The sequence below is a fragment of the Typopeltis vanoorti genome, chromosome 13 (assembly GCF_054136105.1).
Source record: "Typopeltis vanoorti isolate ZY-2024b chromosome 13, IOZ_Tvanoo_1.0, whole genome shotgun sequence".
NCBI lineage: Eukaryota > Metazoa > Arthropoda > Arachnida > Uropygi > Thelyphonidae > Typopeltis > Typopeltis vanoorti.
Window position 1 is genome coordinate 40,693,294 of NC_143561.1, and position 16,880 is coordinate 40,710,173.

At 36.9% G+C, this 16,880-nt stretch overlaps 1 protein-coding gene across 1 annotated transcript in view; it reads left to right on the forward strand.

Moving 5' to 3' along the window:
* The window catches only part of LOC150100075 (ubiquitin-conjugating enzyme E2 J2-like), a 132,180-nt gene that overhangs the window by 13,031 nt on the left and 102,269 nt on the right, over positions 1-16,880 (forward strand). The window contains exon 2 of the mRNA XM_090402572.1: positions 1,439-1,574. Coding sequence (XP_090258698.1) covers positions 1,459-1,574 — 116 coding nt within the window. The 5' untranslated portion in view covers positions 1,439-1,458. The remainder of the gene's footprint in view (positions 1-1,438; positions 1,575-16,880) is intronic.

A 16,880-nucleotide genomic window follows, 5' to 3' on the forward strand; every position in this document is an offset into this window, starting at 1 on the left:
GTTGGATATTTCTTCTACATTCCAATCCAAAAATTAATCAATGGCTTTTTGGAATGAATGCTTTTTAAACTATTGTTCTCATTTTCTTTAAGAAATGAATCTAGTCGCTGAAATTGGTCACAGCTGTTCTTTTTAATCCCGTTTTCCCCAGAGGTAAATTTTTTTACCATGGCCTCTGTTTTCTTCTCAACATAGAACTCATCATCATTGTCTCCTTGCAATGATAAATTCCAAATATTCATTTTTTCAAAAATATCAGCTAAACATGCTAACCGTAGAAGCATTCTAAGGTCTTATAATCTCAAAGAAAGTTGATATTTGTGGTCTATGAAAAAAAGGCATACTTCATTGTGGAGTTCAAATAAACGGCAAAGAACATTTCCTCGTGACAGCCAACGTACTTCTGTGTGGAGCAGCAATCTCTTATGAAGACTGCCCTATTTCTTCACAGATAATTGAAAAAAGTGGAGACTTCAATAGTTGGGTTTTGATGAAATTAACCATTTGTACACTTTCATCCAGAATTCTTTTTAAATCATCAGGGAGAAATTTAGCTATCAGTGCTACACAGTGAAAACAATGAGTGAACTTACATTCTGGTGCAACTTGTTTTATATGACCTGCTAGTCCTGTGATATTACCACGCATTGCTTTTGTTCTATCAGCACATATAGAAATACAATTTTTCCATTCAAGGTTGTTTTCAGCAAAAAATGAATCAATCATATTAAAAAAGGATTAAGCTAAATTTATTATAGTCTAACCAAGTGAAAAATAAGCTTTCAACAGGATTTGAATAGGATTGGTGCTTTGGGCTGTAGAATGGGGAAGTCATGCACTTTGGCCAGAGTAGCTATAATGAGGTCTATCATACTGGAGGAACTTTGCTCCAGAAGGTTGAAGAGATGAGGGATCTCTGTATCTTGTTGAATAGGGAACACATTGCAAAATTTGTGAAGGTTATCCAGAAAATTGCTGTTGTGATGTGAAGACCCTTGACAAACATGGATAAGGAGATATGATAGTTCCATTTTATATATAAGGCAATAATCAGGTAACATTTGGATTTCTGTGTGCAGATCTGGTCATCTGGTTATATGGACAATAAAGAAACATTATAGAGATGGCAGAGGTGAATAACTAAGGCTGAGTCAGGTTTGTCACAATCTAGATTCTGTTATCTAGAGGAAATTTATATCTGATGCTTTCTCTGTGTTGTTAGTCACTTTACTGTTGAATTCCATTAGTCAGTAAGTGTAATAAAAACATATCTGCTTTTGATGTGTGTGAGTTTATTAGTGTATGTAATAAAGTGTGTATATATATATATATATATATATATATATATTGATGACCTATCATAGTAAATAAATTGTGGTATCCAACTACTTACTAAGTTAATATTAATTATAAAGAATTTTTTTTTCTTTTCTAATAGGAGTATTCCAAAATATAAAAATGAGTAGAAGAGGAAACATGGCAACACAGAGGTTAAAGCAGGACTATATAAGGATCATGAAAGATCCAGTGCCTTATGTGAAAGCACATCCATTGCCTTCAAATATATTGGAATGGTAAGAATAAAAGGTGGAAGGAGAGCTCTATAATGGTGTATATAACTGTGCCTTTTACTTTTCTGTAGCTTCATTTTATTTATTTATTTTTTTTTTTGCTTGAAACATTCACTATTATAATGATTTTGCTGATTTATAAAACCTACACACACTTTTTTTTTAATATGTGCACAATTATAACATGAACTCTCATTTAAGCATATTCTCTTTTCTGGACAAACTGATACACTCTGCTATGGGGAAACAAAAAATAATGTAGAAATGTTATAATGCTCACTTTCATAGTGGTATGATATGTTGACAGCCTGATCAGTTCAATGACTCTTTGATCTTCTTAGCAAACTAAGAAGATTAAACTGTGATGTTTTAATTCCTTTGGGTTCTCTAATTTCTCATTCTAGGAAATTCTTTTTGGCTGAACCGTAATTATTAAAGGCAAGAAAAAGTAATTTGAAGGTTGTTAGATTGGGAAAATAGTATTTTATCTATTTTATAGATAAAATATTAGAAAGTGTATTTGTGATTGTGTAATGTGCTTTTTATAAATAGAAAATTATAAATATTTGAAAGGCATGTGGCCAATGCTAGGAAAGGCAATTTGATTCTTTTTCTTTTATGAAGTGCATTTTAATGTTGGCTGTTTAAATGTGCTAGAAATATATATCTAATATATCTGGACCATGGAATCAAATAGCAAATAAACATCTACAGTATATAGCACAGCTCAACCACTGATTTGAGCATGGTCATGTTGAATGCTTGTTTTTCTAAGTATTCTATGTATAAATTAGTTAAAGTGCAGAGAGATGGGGGGGGGGGAACCACTGTTATAAAATCCAGTTTGCATATTTTTCTTTTTTATATGAAATATCTATCATGTTTTATGTATATATCACTCCCACACAGAGGCTGCAGTACCTATAGTAAGTAAATGGCATATCTAGGCTGGAGTCAAGATCAAAGTAATCTGTTGATATTCTTAAAGAACTGGATGTTGTACTCCTTTGGCTATACCTTTTGTTGCTGTTTTCACCAGGGAACATTAAAAGTCAGCTACTGGAACAAATCCCGAAACACACACCCCAACTCAACATCACCAGATATCAGATCGGTACTATCAACATAAGAATAATGAATAGCAAAAAAAAAATGGAGCTGGCATTAGATAAGTACAGATCGACATAATAGGGGTGGCTGAAACCAATAAGACAAAATCCGGTGCGATCTTTTTAAGCAATAAATACCAAATGCTGTATTCAGACAATAACAATCAGGAAGAAGCAGGAATAGCTATAATATTCAACACTAAATATGAGGCTAATCTTCTTGAACATAGAGTGATATGGGCAAACATCAGAATGGGAACTGGACAATGAGACTTATTTGTGGATGTGTTCTCACAGAAGGTTCCACTAAGAAGTGGAGGAATTTTTTGAGGCTTTAGAGAAAGCATCTGACACAATGAAAAAGTAACGTTGTTCCTTGTTGGAGATCCAAATAGCAAAGTAGGAAATGATTGTCAGAGACCTACCAAAATATTTTGGAAAAATTTGGGGGAAAGAGCAAAGCTAATAATAATGGCAAATACCTGTTGGATTTCTGCTAGGACATGGACTGATTATTACTAATACAATGTTCCAACATAAAAAGTGCATAAATTCACATGGAGAGAAGAGGCAAGAAATAAGAAAAGTATCATTGACTATGTTATTGTTGATAGTGATGTTTTCTCACTGGTTCAGGATACTAAAGTGTGCAGAGGATTTGAAATTGGAAGTGTTTAGTCTTGAGCAGGATAAAATTGAATTTCATATAAAAAAGAAGAACATGTAAGAAAGTTTTAAAGCGAATAAAAGTTGAGCAGCTCTCAAACGTGAATTGTAGACTAAAATACACAAACATTATTTTAAAAAAAAAATGAAAGAGTTTGAGAGCAGGAACCAAACCTTGGAGATTCAGTGGCAAGCCCTGAAGAAAACACTGATTGATTCAGCCAGAGAGACATGTGGTGAGGTTGTGTGCAAGGATAGAAAAATCAGAACTCTATGGTGGATACAGGAAATTAAAAAGGCAGTGAAGGAAAAGAAGAAAGCGTATCAAAAGTTCCTGGTGAATAAGTCAGCTTGTGCTCTTAGAGAATACAAAGACAAATATAAGAAAGCTAAACACTATGTAAAACTGGCTAAACAAGAGTCATGGGAGGACTTTGGCAAGAACATAGAAAATAAATATCAAGAATTCTCGTAGAAAGGCTTAGACGTTGGTTATGCATTTTTTACTAAATAATTTAAGAAATTACAACGTACCATATTTTCCGGTGTATAAGATGCATCCAAGAAATTTAATACAATTTTCTGGGAAAAAACCTCACAGGCTACTTTGACTGCATGTATATACGAATCATTTTTGTTGAAATGGCAATGCCATTTTGCCGATTTTCTTGCACCCATTTCAAAACTTCGATCTCTAGTTCTTGCCACTTCGCAATTTTTCCACGTTCCACGCGCTTTTCATTACGCAAATTGGACAAAATCTCCTTCTGACCACGCCAAGTTCTAATCATTTTTTCTGTAGGCGGAGGTCCAAAATGTCTTTCAGCTTCCCTATTCCTGTGTTCTTCCGCATATTTTACAACCTGCAATTTGTAACTTGAAGTATATGAATGTCGCCTGTTTTTTTCCATCAATAAAATCTACGGGGAAATATCAAACTGAATACAAAATAACTCAACATATCAACTCAATACTTATAAACATCGGTAACTGATTATTTGGATAAGATATTATGAAACTTGAATAGGGACTCCCCGTTCTTAGCCAGTGATGCGCTAGAAGTCACGTGAAGGTCATGCATCAATTTGATTGCACCATTAACCACCTACAAAGATCTTAGAACATAAAAGGGAGTGCGTATGACTTTGAAAAGAGGAAACAATCTTTACCTTCATTATATAAGACTCACCCCATTTTTAAGGTAATAAAGTGCGTCTTATACACCAGAAAATATGGTAAACTAGGATATACTTTAAAATAAATTTTAATATACTTCAATATTTCAGCAATGTCACGCTGCCATTTTCAAGGAGCTTAAGAACAAGACACGTGCATGCAGGCACAACAAACAGTAAGTGAGGAAGAAGCAGGAAGCTATTATTTCTCCTAAAGTCCTGATGGTGCCCCTTAGTGGGCAATGTTAGTATTCTCTGGCGATTCGGCTGAATGTCTTCTGATGTAGGTTTCCCAAATTTGAGGCAGTCCCATACAGCCAAATTTGTTTAGGTTTGGATTGTTTCTTAGGGCTGAAGCTGATTCCATGAAAAGCCTTTCATATTTGTATTTACTATGGTGTATTATCGTGGCTTTCTTCCACCGTATTCTATGGCAGGTATCCAGCACATGGTCAGCAAGACCAGACTGGCTGTATTGGTGAAATCAGATGTAGCTCTTGTGTTCTGAAATTCTGATATTTGCTGTCCTGCTTGTTTGGCCAAAGTAGGACAGCTTACAGCTGCAAGGGACCTGGTATGCACCAGGTAGGTCTAAGGGGCGGGGGGTTAGTAGAGCGGATAAGGGATGCCAATTTTTTATATGGTCTGTAATAAGAAGTTAAGTCATGTTTTTTTAGGATTTTTGTAATTTTTTCCGAGGTGCCTCAGATATAGGGTATGGTGATGGATTTAGAGTAATCCTTGTTGTGAGGAGGGGGGGGGGGGGTCTGGTTTACTGGTTTCAATATTTTTTGGATTTTTTTTTGGGGGGGGGAGATAGCCATTGACTGAGAAAGTGTTGAGAATGTGGTTTAGTTCTGTGGTTAGGCCATTGTCATTTGAACAGGTAAGTTTAGCCCTGTTGTGTAGTGTCTTAATGACTCCATATTGTTGCGAGGAGGGGTGGTGGGATTGTTGGTGAATGTATCTGCCTGTATGGGTGGGTTTTGTATAGACTGAGAAAACCAAGGTTCCATCAGGCTGGTTGGTGACTAGTGTGTCTAAGAAAGGAAGGCAGTTGTTTTTTTCCTCTTCCAGGGTGAATTTGATTCTGGGGTGTTGGTTGTTTATGTGTGTTAGGAAGGAGAGGAGTGCATCGAGCCATGTGGCCAAATAGCGAACACATCATCAACATAGCGAAGCCAAATGGTTGGTTTCTGTGGGTCAGAGTTTAAGGCTTTCTCTTCAGAAGTCTCCATATAAAAGTTGGCCATGGGTGGGGAGAGTGGAGAATCCATAGCTGTCCCCTCTATTTGTTTGTAGAATTTACCTTGCCAAACAAAATAGCCTGAGTTCATTGTGAACTGAAATAGGGCTGTGATATCGGGAGGAAATTTAGTTTGGATTAGCTCTAAGGATTCTTTGAGTGGGACATTTGTGAATAAGGAGGAGACATCAAAACTGACCATTATGTCAGTTTTGATGTCTCCTCGTCGGAAGAATACAAGTGTATAAGGCACATGTTGGTACATTTCTTCCGATGATGACCTCGATACAGGGGTCGAAACGTCAAGTTTTATTTTATTAGTAATTAATAAAATAATCTGTTCAACACGTGTGTTTTTGTGTTCCTAAATTTACAAATATGAGCATTATGTCTGTGTTTGAGTGTAAGATTTTCTATGCTGGCTTTGAAGTGGGCTGAGTTTTTTATGTGTGAAGGTGTGTTGCCAGTATAGTGTGAGAGAGCTTTGGCCAAATGTTTAGCTAGTTTATATGTGGGGGGAATCAATGCCATCCACTATCGGATGTAATGGCACATTTTCCTTATGTATTTTTGGGAGTCCATAAATAAGGAGCGGGGGGTATGGAGTTAAATGGTTTTAATTTGTTAGGGATTTCCACAGGCCAAGATGTGACCTTCTTAAGGAGCGTGTGGAGTTTTCTAATTTGTGAGTTAGTGGGATTGTACTTGATAGGGAGGTAAGTAGCCCGATCTAACAATAGAGATTTCAGCTTACCTGTGTAATCCTTTTGGTTAAGCAATACTGTGGCGTTCCCTTTATCAGCTTTGGTGATTATTATTTTCTTGTTTTTCTTTAATTCTAGTAGAGATTTAATTTCCTTACTGGGCATGTTGGCTTTGGTGGTTTAGCTTTGGTCAGAATACAAGCCACATCCAGTCTAATATCGTTGGCGATGTGGTTTGGAAGGTGTCGTATCCCGCGTTCAATTCGTATCATAATATCTTCAGCAGGTATTCTTCTGGGCGCAATGGCGAAGTTGTGGCCACATGCGAGGGCATCAAGTGCTTCAGGTTTCACACTAAATGACAAAAGGTTGACTACCGTTTCGGTAGGAAGTTGTGGTTTTGAGATCGAGTTCTTTTTTAAATTTTCAAATTTTTTGATGTGTCGATCTCATACTTTTTTAAATTCTTTCAACGTTGCAGTACACGAGATATCATATAAAATAGACCAAATTTCGTGGCTTAAGGTGCTTGAAAGGTCATCTTTGAGTGCCTGGATAGCTAAGTTAGCATCATTCAGGAAACGGCGAGTCGTAGCGATTTGTTCCCTGAGCAAAGCTTGGCTGGCATGGTTATAAATACGAAGAGCCTTTTGCGAAGAGAAACGGTGCTTGAATTTGACACAGTTAGGAATTACCTGGTTATCTTGGCAGCATTTTAGGAAGGTGAGGCAATTCAGTTGTCTTGATAGCTTTAACTTCATTTTACTGTAATGGTGTGCTTTATGTGCTATATCATCTCCGTGGATTATCGTAATTTTCGTGGAAAGGCTTAGATGTTGGTTATGCATTTTTTACTAAATAATTTAAGGAAATTACAACATTTTTTTGGCGGGGTAGCCATCGGCTGAGAAAGTGTTGAGAATGTGATTTAGTTCTGTGGTTGGGGCATTGTCATTTGAACAGATAAGTTTAGCCCTGTTGTGTAGGGTCTTAATGACTCCATATTGTTGCGAGGAGGGGTGGTGGGATTGTTGGTGAATGTATCTGCCTGTATTGGTGGGTTTTCTGTAGACTGAGAAAACCAAGGTTCCATCAGGCTAGCTGGTGACTAGTGTGTCTAAGAAAGGAAAGCAGTTGTTTTTTAGCTCTTCCAGGGTGAATTTGATTCAGGGGTGTTGATTGGTTCAAAGCCAGCATAGAAAACCTTACACTCAAACACACTGACATAATGGTCAGTTTTGATTTCTCCTCCTTATTCACAAATGTCCCACTCAAAGAATCCTTAGATTCTTTGAGTGGGACATTTGTGAACAGTCCCAAGTTAATTTCCTCCTGATATCACAGCCTATTTCAGTTCACAATGAACTCAGGCTATTTTGTTTGTCAATGAAAATTCTACAAACAAATAGAGGGGACAGCCCAGGGTTCTCCACTCTCCCCACCCTTGGCCAACTTTTATATGGAGACTTTTGAAGAGAAAGCCTTAAACTCTGCCCCACAAAAACCAACCATTTGGCTTTGCTATGTTGATGATGTGTTTGCTATTTGGCCACATGGCTCCGATGGACTCCTCTCCTTCCTTACACGCTTAAACAACCAACACACCAGAATCAAATTCACCCTGGAAGAGTAAAAAAATAACTTCCTTCCTTTCTTAGACACACTAGTCACCTGATAGAACCTTGGTTTTCTCAGTCTATAGAAAACTCACCCATACAGACAGATGCATTCCCCAACAATACCACCACCACCCCTCCTCGCAAGAATATGGGGTCATCGAGACACTACACAACAGGGCTAAACTTATCTGTTCAAATGACAATGCCCTAACCACAGAACTAAACCACATTCTCAACACTTTCTCAGCCAATGGCTACCCTGCCCACAAAAAATCCAAAAAATATTGAAACCAGTAAACCACAGCCCCCTCCCCCTCCTCACAACAAGGATTACTCTAAATCCATCACCATACCCTATATCTGAGGCACCTCTGAAAAAATTACAAAAATCCTAAAAAAACATGACTTAACTTCTTGTTACAGACCATATAAAAAATTGGCATCCCTTATCCACTCTACTAACCTCCCCCCCCCCAGACCTACCTGGTGTATACCAGGTCTATTGTAGCTGTAAGCTGTCCTACTTTGGCCAAACAAGCAAGACAGCAAATATCAGAATTTCAGAACACAAGGACTACATCCGATTTCACCAATACAGCCAGTCTGGTCTTGCTGACCATGTGCTGGATACCTGCCATAGAATACGGTGGAAGAAAGCCACGATAATACACCATAGTAAATACAAATATGAAAGGCTTTTCATGGAATCAGCTTCAGCCCTAAGAAACAATCCAAACCTCAACAAATTTGGCTGCATAAGACTGCCTCAAATTTGGGAAACCTACATCAGAAGCCTTCAGCCCAATCGCCCAAGAATACCAACATTGCCTGCTAAGGGGTGCCATCAGGACTTTATGAGAAATAATAGCTTCCTGCTTCTTCCTCACTTACTGTTTGTTGTGCCTGCGTGCACGTGTCTTGTTCTTAAGTTCCTTGAAAATGGCAACGTGACGTTGCTGAAATATTAAAGTGTATTAAAATTTATTTTAATGTATATCCTAGTTTACGTTGTAATTTCCTTAAATTATTGAGTAAAAAATATCAAGAAGGTGGCAAGATATTCTGGAGGTTGTTGAAGAAACTCAGAAAGGAGAAAAGAGTGCTATAAAAGGAATTACAGATGATAAAGTGACATGAAAACTGGAGAAAAAGATATCCTTGGTGTATGGAGTAATTACTTCAAAAAATTGCTAAATGAAACAAGCAGTGACAGCACAGGTAAAAAACCTCAACAGGAATACATATCCATAAATGAAGTAGAAAAAGCCATCAAAAACCTAAAATGTGGAAAGGCAGCAGGTGTAGATGATATTCAACCAGAAATGCTCAAGTATGGAGGTATAAAAATCTTGCAATTGTTGCACTGCATAGTTCAGAAGGCCTGGACAAAGGGATGGATTCCAGATTATTGGAGTAGAGTTCTCATAGTACCCATATACAAAATGGGAAATAAAACTGAATGTGAGAATTACAGAGATATTTCCCTACTGGGTGTTCCTGGTAAGATTTATGCAAGTATACTTGAGAATAGCTGTCAATCCTTTGTTAATGGTATGACTAATTTTCACTGTGACAAGTGTTGAAGCAAAAATGTTTACTTATATGTTTTCATGCTTATCAGTTTGTAAGACATGAAGAAACAACTAATTTTATCAATGATATATGACATTAAGCAATAAAAGCAGGTTAGCTGGAAAAAAAAACAACTTATGAAATGTGTTTTCTTTTATTAGTTTTTCATGAAGTGACAGCAAGTGAGTGAAAAAATAATCAAGACACATTTAGGTTGCATTTTTAGAATGATTATAAGCAAATTATATCATTTAGAAAAACTGAAAAGAAACCTGTAATATTATTTTATCTTAATGTTTTTCTAACATTATTAATGGTTCAAATTTTGCATATTCCATCCATGGTTACAAAATAAGCCAATTATTGCTGTATTCCTGTGCATCTATTTTAAGTTACTGTTTCATGATTGGCTGGCTACTTCATGGTATATGCCCAAAGACTTTTTTTAGAAATGGTGGGTGAGTATCCTATCATTGATAATCGACAAAAATGGTTGTTTGTAATGTCTGGCATGCCCCAATAGTTGGGATAAGTAAGGTAAAAATACAAAATTGTTTAACATAAAACACCATAGAATCAGCATTACATAAATAAAACTAAATTAAACTGAAACTCCTCTTCTGATTATTCTTCAACTAAAAATTCTTGCAAAGAATTTTTAGTTGAAGAATAATCAGAAGAGGAGTTGCTTACAAACACTCTTTTCAAGTTCTGGTTTTGAAATATTTATCATACCTATAGGATCCTGATTAATTGTAGAATAAATCTTGCTGATGATTTTTTAGCTGAACTGTTTCACAAGCATATTACTAAGAAGATATGCGATTTAAGACCTAGATACAAATTTAGAGACAAGCAGGTATAAAGTCAGTATAAAGTTGAAGGATCAAAGAGAGAAATAAAAAGTATACTTTAACAGAAAATCATAAAATTTGTAAAAATGAAATTTTGTTTAAGTAAAGAGATAAACTTAATGTTAGAATTTAAAATTAGACCCTTTGTAACCTGTGGAACGACCATTTTGAAGACTAAAACAATTTATTTATCTTTTTTTATTTATATTTTGAACAAAGTGAAAATTTTTTGTAAGGCAACTTCACTTCTCTTATATTATTCAGGTTATAAGTGTTTCAATTGAAAAATAATACTTTATTTAGCTTCCAGATTGACAAGATTAGGTAGCATCTTTGTAAATTTATTGTACTAGGATTTTTTTTTTCTAGTTTTCTGCAAGTCATATGCGTTTTTAGATTTCTAGTAGAATGGTATTTTTAGTTTCAGAAATGTGGCAACATAGTTTTTCATGTGGTGGAATTTTTTGGTATTACAATCTCAAAATTGAAAATACAGCTGTAGAGCATCTCATTGGAATGAGGAGAGTATCTCAGTAGAATGAGGATGATGCACATTCCAAGGAATGTAAACATCATAACCTAAGAGCAGGAGGATAAACCAAGTTGGAAATAAGTCATCATCATCATTATCATCAAATTCCTGCCATGTACCCTCAAGGGGTGTACAGGATATGACAGTACTACATGAAAAAATTACATCATTACTAACTTCCTATCTACAATTTTCCTCCAAATCAGTCTGTTACTTGTCAAGACTCCAACATTATCAGATCTTATATTTCTATCGTCTAAGGCACTTTGTACCGTATCAATCCACCTATATCTTGGTCTTCCTCTGGGTCGTTTTCCTGCCAACCTGGCAGAGAACACTTGTTTTGCTAATCTTTCCTCTCCCATTCTATTTAAGTGACCATACCATCTGAGATTAGCTCTGCTAACGCATTCCTGGATGCTGACAATGTCAAGTTCTTTCCTAATATCCTCATTTTTAATATGATATTGCCATTGATGCCATCTGTTCACGCCTCTAATCTTTCTCAGGACTCTCATATCTGCGGTCTCTAGTCTTTGGTCAAGTGTTTTACTTCTGACCCAGCTCTCAGATCCAAAAGTTAAAATTGGTTTGAACACAGTCTTGTATAGCTAATTTAGTGTTCCGACTAATTTCTTTCTTATTCCATATGACTTTATTCAATTGACTTCCCACGATACCAGCTTTGCTGATTCTGTTTTCTATTTCTATATTTAGTTTACCATCTTCAGTAAAAATCGTGCCTAAGTAGCTGAAATGTTTTACTTGTTCCACAGGTTCCCCATTCACAACACAGTTGACATTTTCAATGATTCTGCCTATTTTCATTGTCTTTGTCTTTTTATTGCTGACCTTCATACCATATCTATTACAACAGCTATTCAATTTAGTCAGAGAATCTTGCAGACTTGTAGCGGATTTATTTAGAAGTATAACATCATCCGCATAAAGCAAAGAGCTGACATTAACATCTCCAATTTTTATATCAGGTTTAATACCACATTCCTTCATAATGTGATCCATATAGATAATGAATAACAGAGAGGATAATGTACATCCTTGTCTCACACCAGATTTAACATTAAACCATCTTCCTGTACTTCCTTCAATTCTAACTGCTGACTCACAACTCAAATAAAGACTAAGTATTGCTTGATATAATGCCCCATTGACACCATATAACTGCAGCGTATTGAATAGCTTCTCTCTTGGCACCTTGTCATATGCCTTTTCCAAATCGACAAAACTTAAATACAGATCTTTGTTATATTCCCATGCTTTCTCGACTATTTGTCGTAAAGTGAAGATCTGATCCTGACAGCCTCTATTTGGCCTGAATCCAGCTTGTTCTTCACCAAGCTTTTCTTCCACAATTCTTCTCAACCGTTTCTCAAGTATACTTGCATAGATCTTGCCAGGAACACTCAGTAGGGAAATACCTCTGTAATTCTCACATTCAGTTTTATTTCCCTTTTTATATATGGGTACTATGAGAGCTCTACTCCAATCATCGGGAATTCGTCCCTCTGTCCAGGCTTTCTGAACTATGCAGTGCAGCCACTGTAAGACTCTTATACCACCATACTTCAGCATTTCTGGTCGAATATCATCTACTCCTGCTGCCTTTCCACATATCAAGCCTTAGATGACTTTATCACTGTGCTGTCATCACTGCTTGTTTCATTTAGCAGTTTTTCAAAGTAATTACTCCATACTTCAAGGATATCTTTTTCTCCTGTTTTCATTTCACCTTTATCATCTCTAATTCCTTTTACAGCACTCTTTCCTCCATTCCTAAGCTTCTTCAACAACCTCCAGAATATTTTGCCACCTTCTTGATATTTATTTTCTATATTCTTGCCAAAGTCCTCCCATGACTTTTGTTTAGCTAGTTTTACACACTGTTTAGCTTTCTTACATTTGTCTCTGTATTCTGTAAGAGTAAAAGCTGACTTATTTACCAGGAACTTTTGATATGCTTTCTTCTTTTCCTTCACTGCCTCTTTAACTTCCTGTGTCCACCAGGGAGTTCTGATTTTTTTATCTTTGCACACAACCTCACCACATGCCTCTCTGGCAGAATCAATCAATGTTTCCTTCAGAGTTTGCCACTGAATCTCCAAGGTTTGATTCCTGTTCTCAAACTCTTTCATTTTCTTTTCAATAATATTTCTGTATTTTAGTCTACAGTTTACATCTGAGAGCTGCTCAACTTTTATTCGCTTTAAAACTTTCTTACATGTTATTCTTTTCAATATGAAATTCAATTTTATCCTGCTCAAGACTAAATAGTGATCACTTCCAATTTCAAATCCTCTGTACACTCTGGTGTCCTGCACCAGGGAGAAAACATCACTATCAACAATAACATAGTCAATGAGACTTTTCTTATTCCTAGCCTCTTCTCTCCATGTGAATTTGTGCACATTTTTATGTTGGAACATGGTGTTAGTAATAACCAGTCCATGTCCTGAGCAGAAATCCAACAGATATTTGCCATTATTATTAGCTTTGCTCTTTTCTCCAAATTTTCCCAAAATATTTTTGTATGTCTCACAATCATTTCCTACTCTGCTATTTAGATCCCCAACAAGCACCAACTTTTCATTTTTCATTGTGTCAGTTGCTTTTTCTAAAGCCTCAAAAAATTCCTCCACTTCTACCTTAGTAGAACCTTCTGTGGGACCATAGGCACAAATAAGTCTCATTGTCCAGTTCCCCATTCTCATATTTGCCCACATTACTCTACTTGAGACTGACTGCCATTCAAGAAGATTAGCCTCGTATTTTGTGTTGAATACTATGGCTACTCCTTCTTTTCCTTGATTGTTATTGCCTGAATATAACATTTTGTATTTATTGCTCAGAAGATCTCACCAGTTTTGGTCTTTTTTGTTTCAGTCACCCCTATTATGTCGATCTGGTACTTATCTAATTCCTCAGCTAGCTCCATTTCTTTGCCATTCAGGCTTCTTACGTTGATAGTACCGATCTTTAACTCTGGTGATGTTGAGTTGGGGTTTGTTTTCAGATTTGTTCCAGTAGCTGACTTTTCGCTGTTCGCCCTGGTTCCCTGGCGAAAACAACGGGGGCCTTGTTTAACCGGGCGACGCCCCAGCCGGCATGAAATTTTGTCATGTTGTACCATCATTTTTTATTTTGGTTTAACCAATAAGAATACAATTTGGTCGGCTAAATCCCAAATTGCCAGCCCATCCTCGTTCGTTCAGTATCAAAGTAGGTGAGGATTGGACATTAGGTCAGAAGCCCTGGTCGGTTCTCCGCATTCCTTTAAAGGCTATGTGGAGGTCTCCTCTCAGTTATACAGCTTTGACCCTTAAGCACCCCTCGTGGATGAGTATATAAAGCAAGAGTTGCAAAAAAAAGAAAACATTGTGGAGGAAATATAAAGAAAACAGAATCTCCGTAGCTCAGTCAGTATAGATGAAGGATTTTGGTCAGACAGACCTGGGTTTAATTCCCATCAGTAAAGTGAGGAACCTTTATCTGGTCTCTTTCGACTAAAGGTGAGTTAGCCGGTCTCATACGGAGGTAAGGGGAGGGTTTTCCACCAGAAACTCGGATTTTTCATACTCCAGAACAGGCAAACTGACCTGTGAACATGCTCATCTACAGACATAAGACACACCGGGAGGCATAAGGCTAACCGTCTTATTCTCGATATGGTAGTGGTTAAATGTAGAAAAATCCTTGACACTGCAGAGTAAAAGAGGAGGGAAGGAATAAGAAGAAGAAAAGAAAATGTAAGGAAGACCAAATCTGATTATGAGTGAGAATTAGCCAAACAGGCCAAAGTAAACCCACAAGAGTTTGTTATGTAGCAAGTAAGAGGAAAAATGACTATGGTAGAATGGTTTTAAACAGAGCTCATGGTAGGAAGGTGACTGAACCAATAGAAATAGTTGAGTTGCTGAGTGTTCATTTTGCAAAGGTGTATCATTGAAGTGGTGATTTTACAGTTGCTGATGTTACAGAGATTCATATCGACATTGAGGTAGATGAACAGGAGCTGTTCATCGTATTAAAAAATATGAATGTAAATGCAGCAGTTGGACCGGATAGCATATCAGCCCGTTTACTATGTGAATGTGCAACAAAATTGGCATTTCCTCTGAAGTTGTTCAATATAAGTCTCATATCTGACAGGGTTCCAAGGGAGTGGAAAGAGGGTATGATAGTACCATTGCATAAAGGTGGTTCCAAGACAGAGGTAGCAAATTACAGACCAGTTAATATATCGAGAGTGGTTGTTAAAGCTGGAAAAATTGGTGAAAGGTAAAATACAACAGTGGGTGGACAGGTATGCAATACTCTATAGTGAGCAGCATGGCTTTGTAAAGGGTAGGTCCTGTCTTAGTAACTTATTCACATTTTGAGTTGGATAAAGGTAATAAAGGCTACACCATGATACTGCTCGACTTTGCCAAGGCATTTGACAGAATACCACATGGAAAACTATTACAAAAACTCGAGAGGATGGGAATGGATAGGGGGGGGATGGCTGATGGACAGACACCAGACATTAGTATATGGTGGGGTCTAGGAGCATGATGGTGACTAGTGGAGTACCTCAAGGTTCGGTACTAGTATCTCTATTTAATTTGTATATAAATAATACAGGGAATGATTTAAGAAGGGATATTCAGTTCTTGGTTGATGATGCAAACTGGGTAGAACAATAGTTGATAAAGGTGATGTAGATATCCTGCAGGATAATTTAAATTAATTGATATTGTGGGCAAAGGATAATGACAATTGGGTTGAAAAGGTGGCATATAGTGTATATGGTATTGGTTTGCAGGAAATTGATGAGGCTAGGGACTTGGGGATAATGGTGGACAAAGAGTTAAAGTTCAGAGGGTATATTGCAAAAGTTATAGCTCAGCAAATAATAACTTCCTTATCTTGGAAGATAAGGAAGTTATTATCCCTCTTTATAAGGCTATGATTCGACCACATTTTGACTACTGCACACAGATTTGGTCACCTTGGTTTCTTGGGGACCTGGAGTGGTTGAAAAGATTCAAAGACGAGTGACCAAGATGTTGACAGGTCTGTGGAATATTCCCTATGAGGATAGGTTGAAGGTTTGTGGGTTACAAAGTTTAGTTGATAGGCAGAAAAGAGGGGACATGATAGAAACTTTTAAGATATTAAAGGGATTTTTCAAAATTGATGTGTAAGTGAAAATTTTCAATATATGATAGTCAGAGAACTAGGGGCATTCTGTGGAAATTGTGTAAGAGTATGGTTAGTAAGGATGTGCGGAGGGTGAGTGGACTGAATTGCCCGAATTGGTGAATGGATTCAAGGAGAGATATGATTGGATTTGTGTGTATGATCGTTGATATTTTGGTTTCTAGAGTCCATGGAGATGCTGTTAATAATAATAATAAGTCCTGTGGCAGATTCTTTCAGCTTTTGTTCAAGACTGGTTGCATAAATCTATTTTATCTGTAGAGTTGGATTATTGTTCTCAGATTTGGTCCCCAGGATTTGAAGGGGATAAATTAACTGTGGAAAAGATACAAAGATGGATGACAAAGATGGTCTCAGGACTGTACAAGGATAGTTATGAGAATCGGCTAAGGGAATGTGGACTGCAGAGTTTGGCGGATAGAAGAAGAAGAGGTGATATGATTGAGACTTTTAAACTGTTGAGAAGTGGTTACAGGGTTGACACTGGGGAGTTCTTTCACTTGGTTGAACAGCGGGAAGGAGTGATGACAAGAGGCCATCCCTGGAAGTTACGAAAGGAAACTGTGAGCAAGAGGGTGAGGAGTGATTTCTTTGCATGGAGGGTGGTTGAGC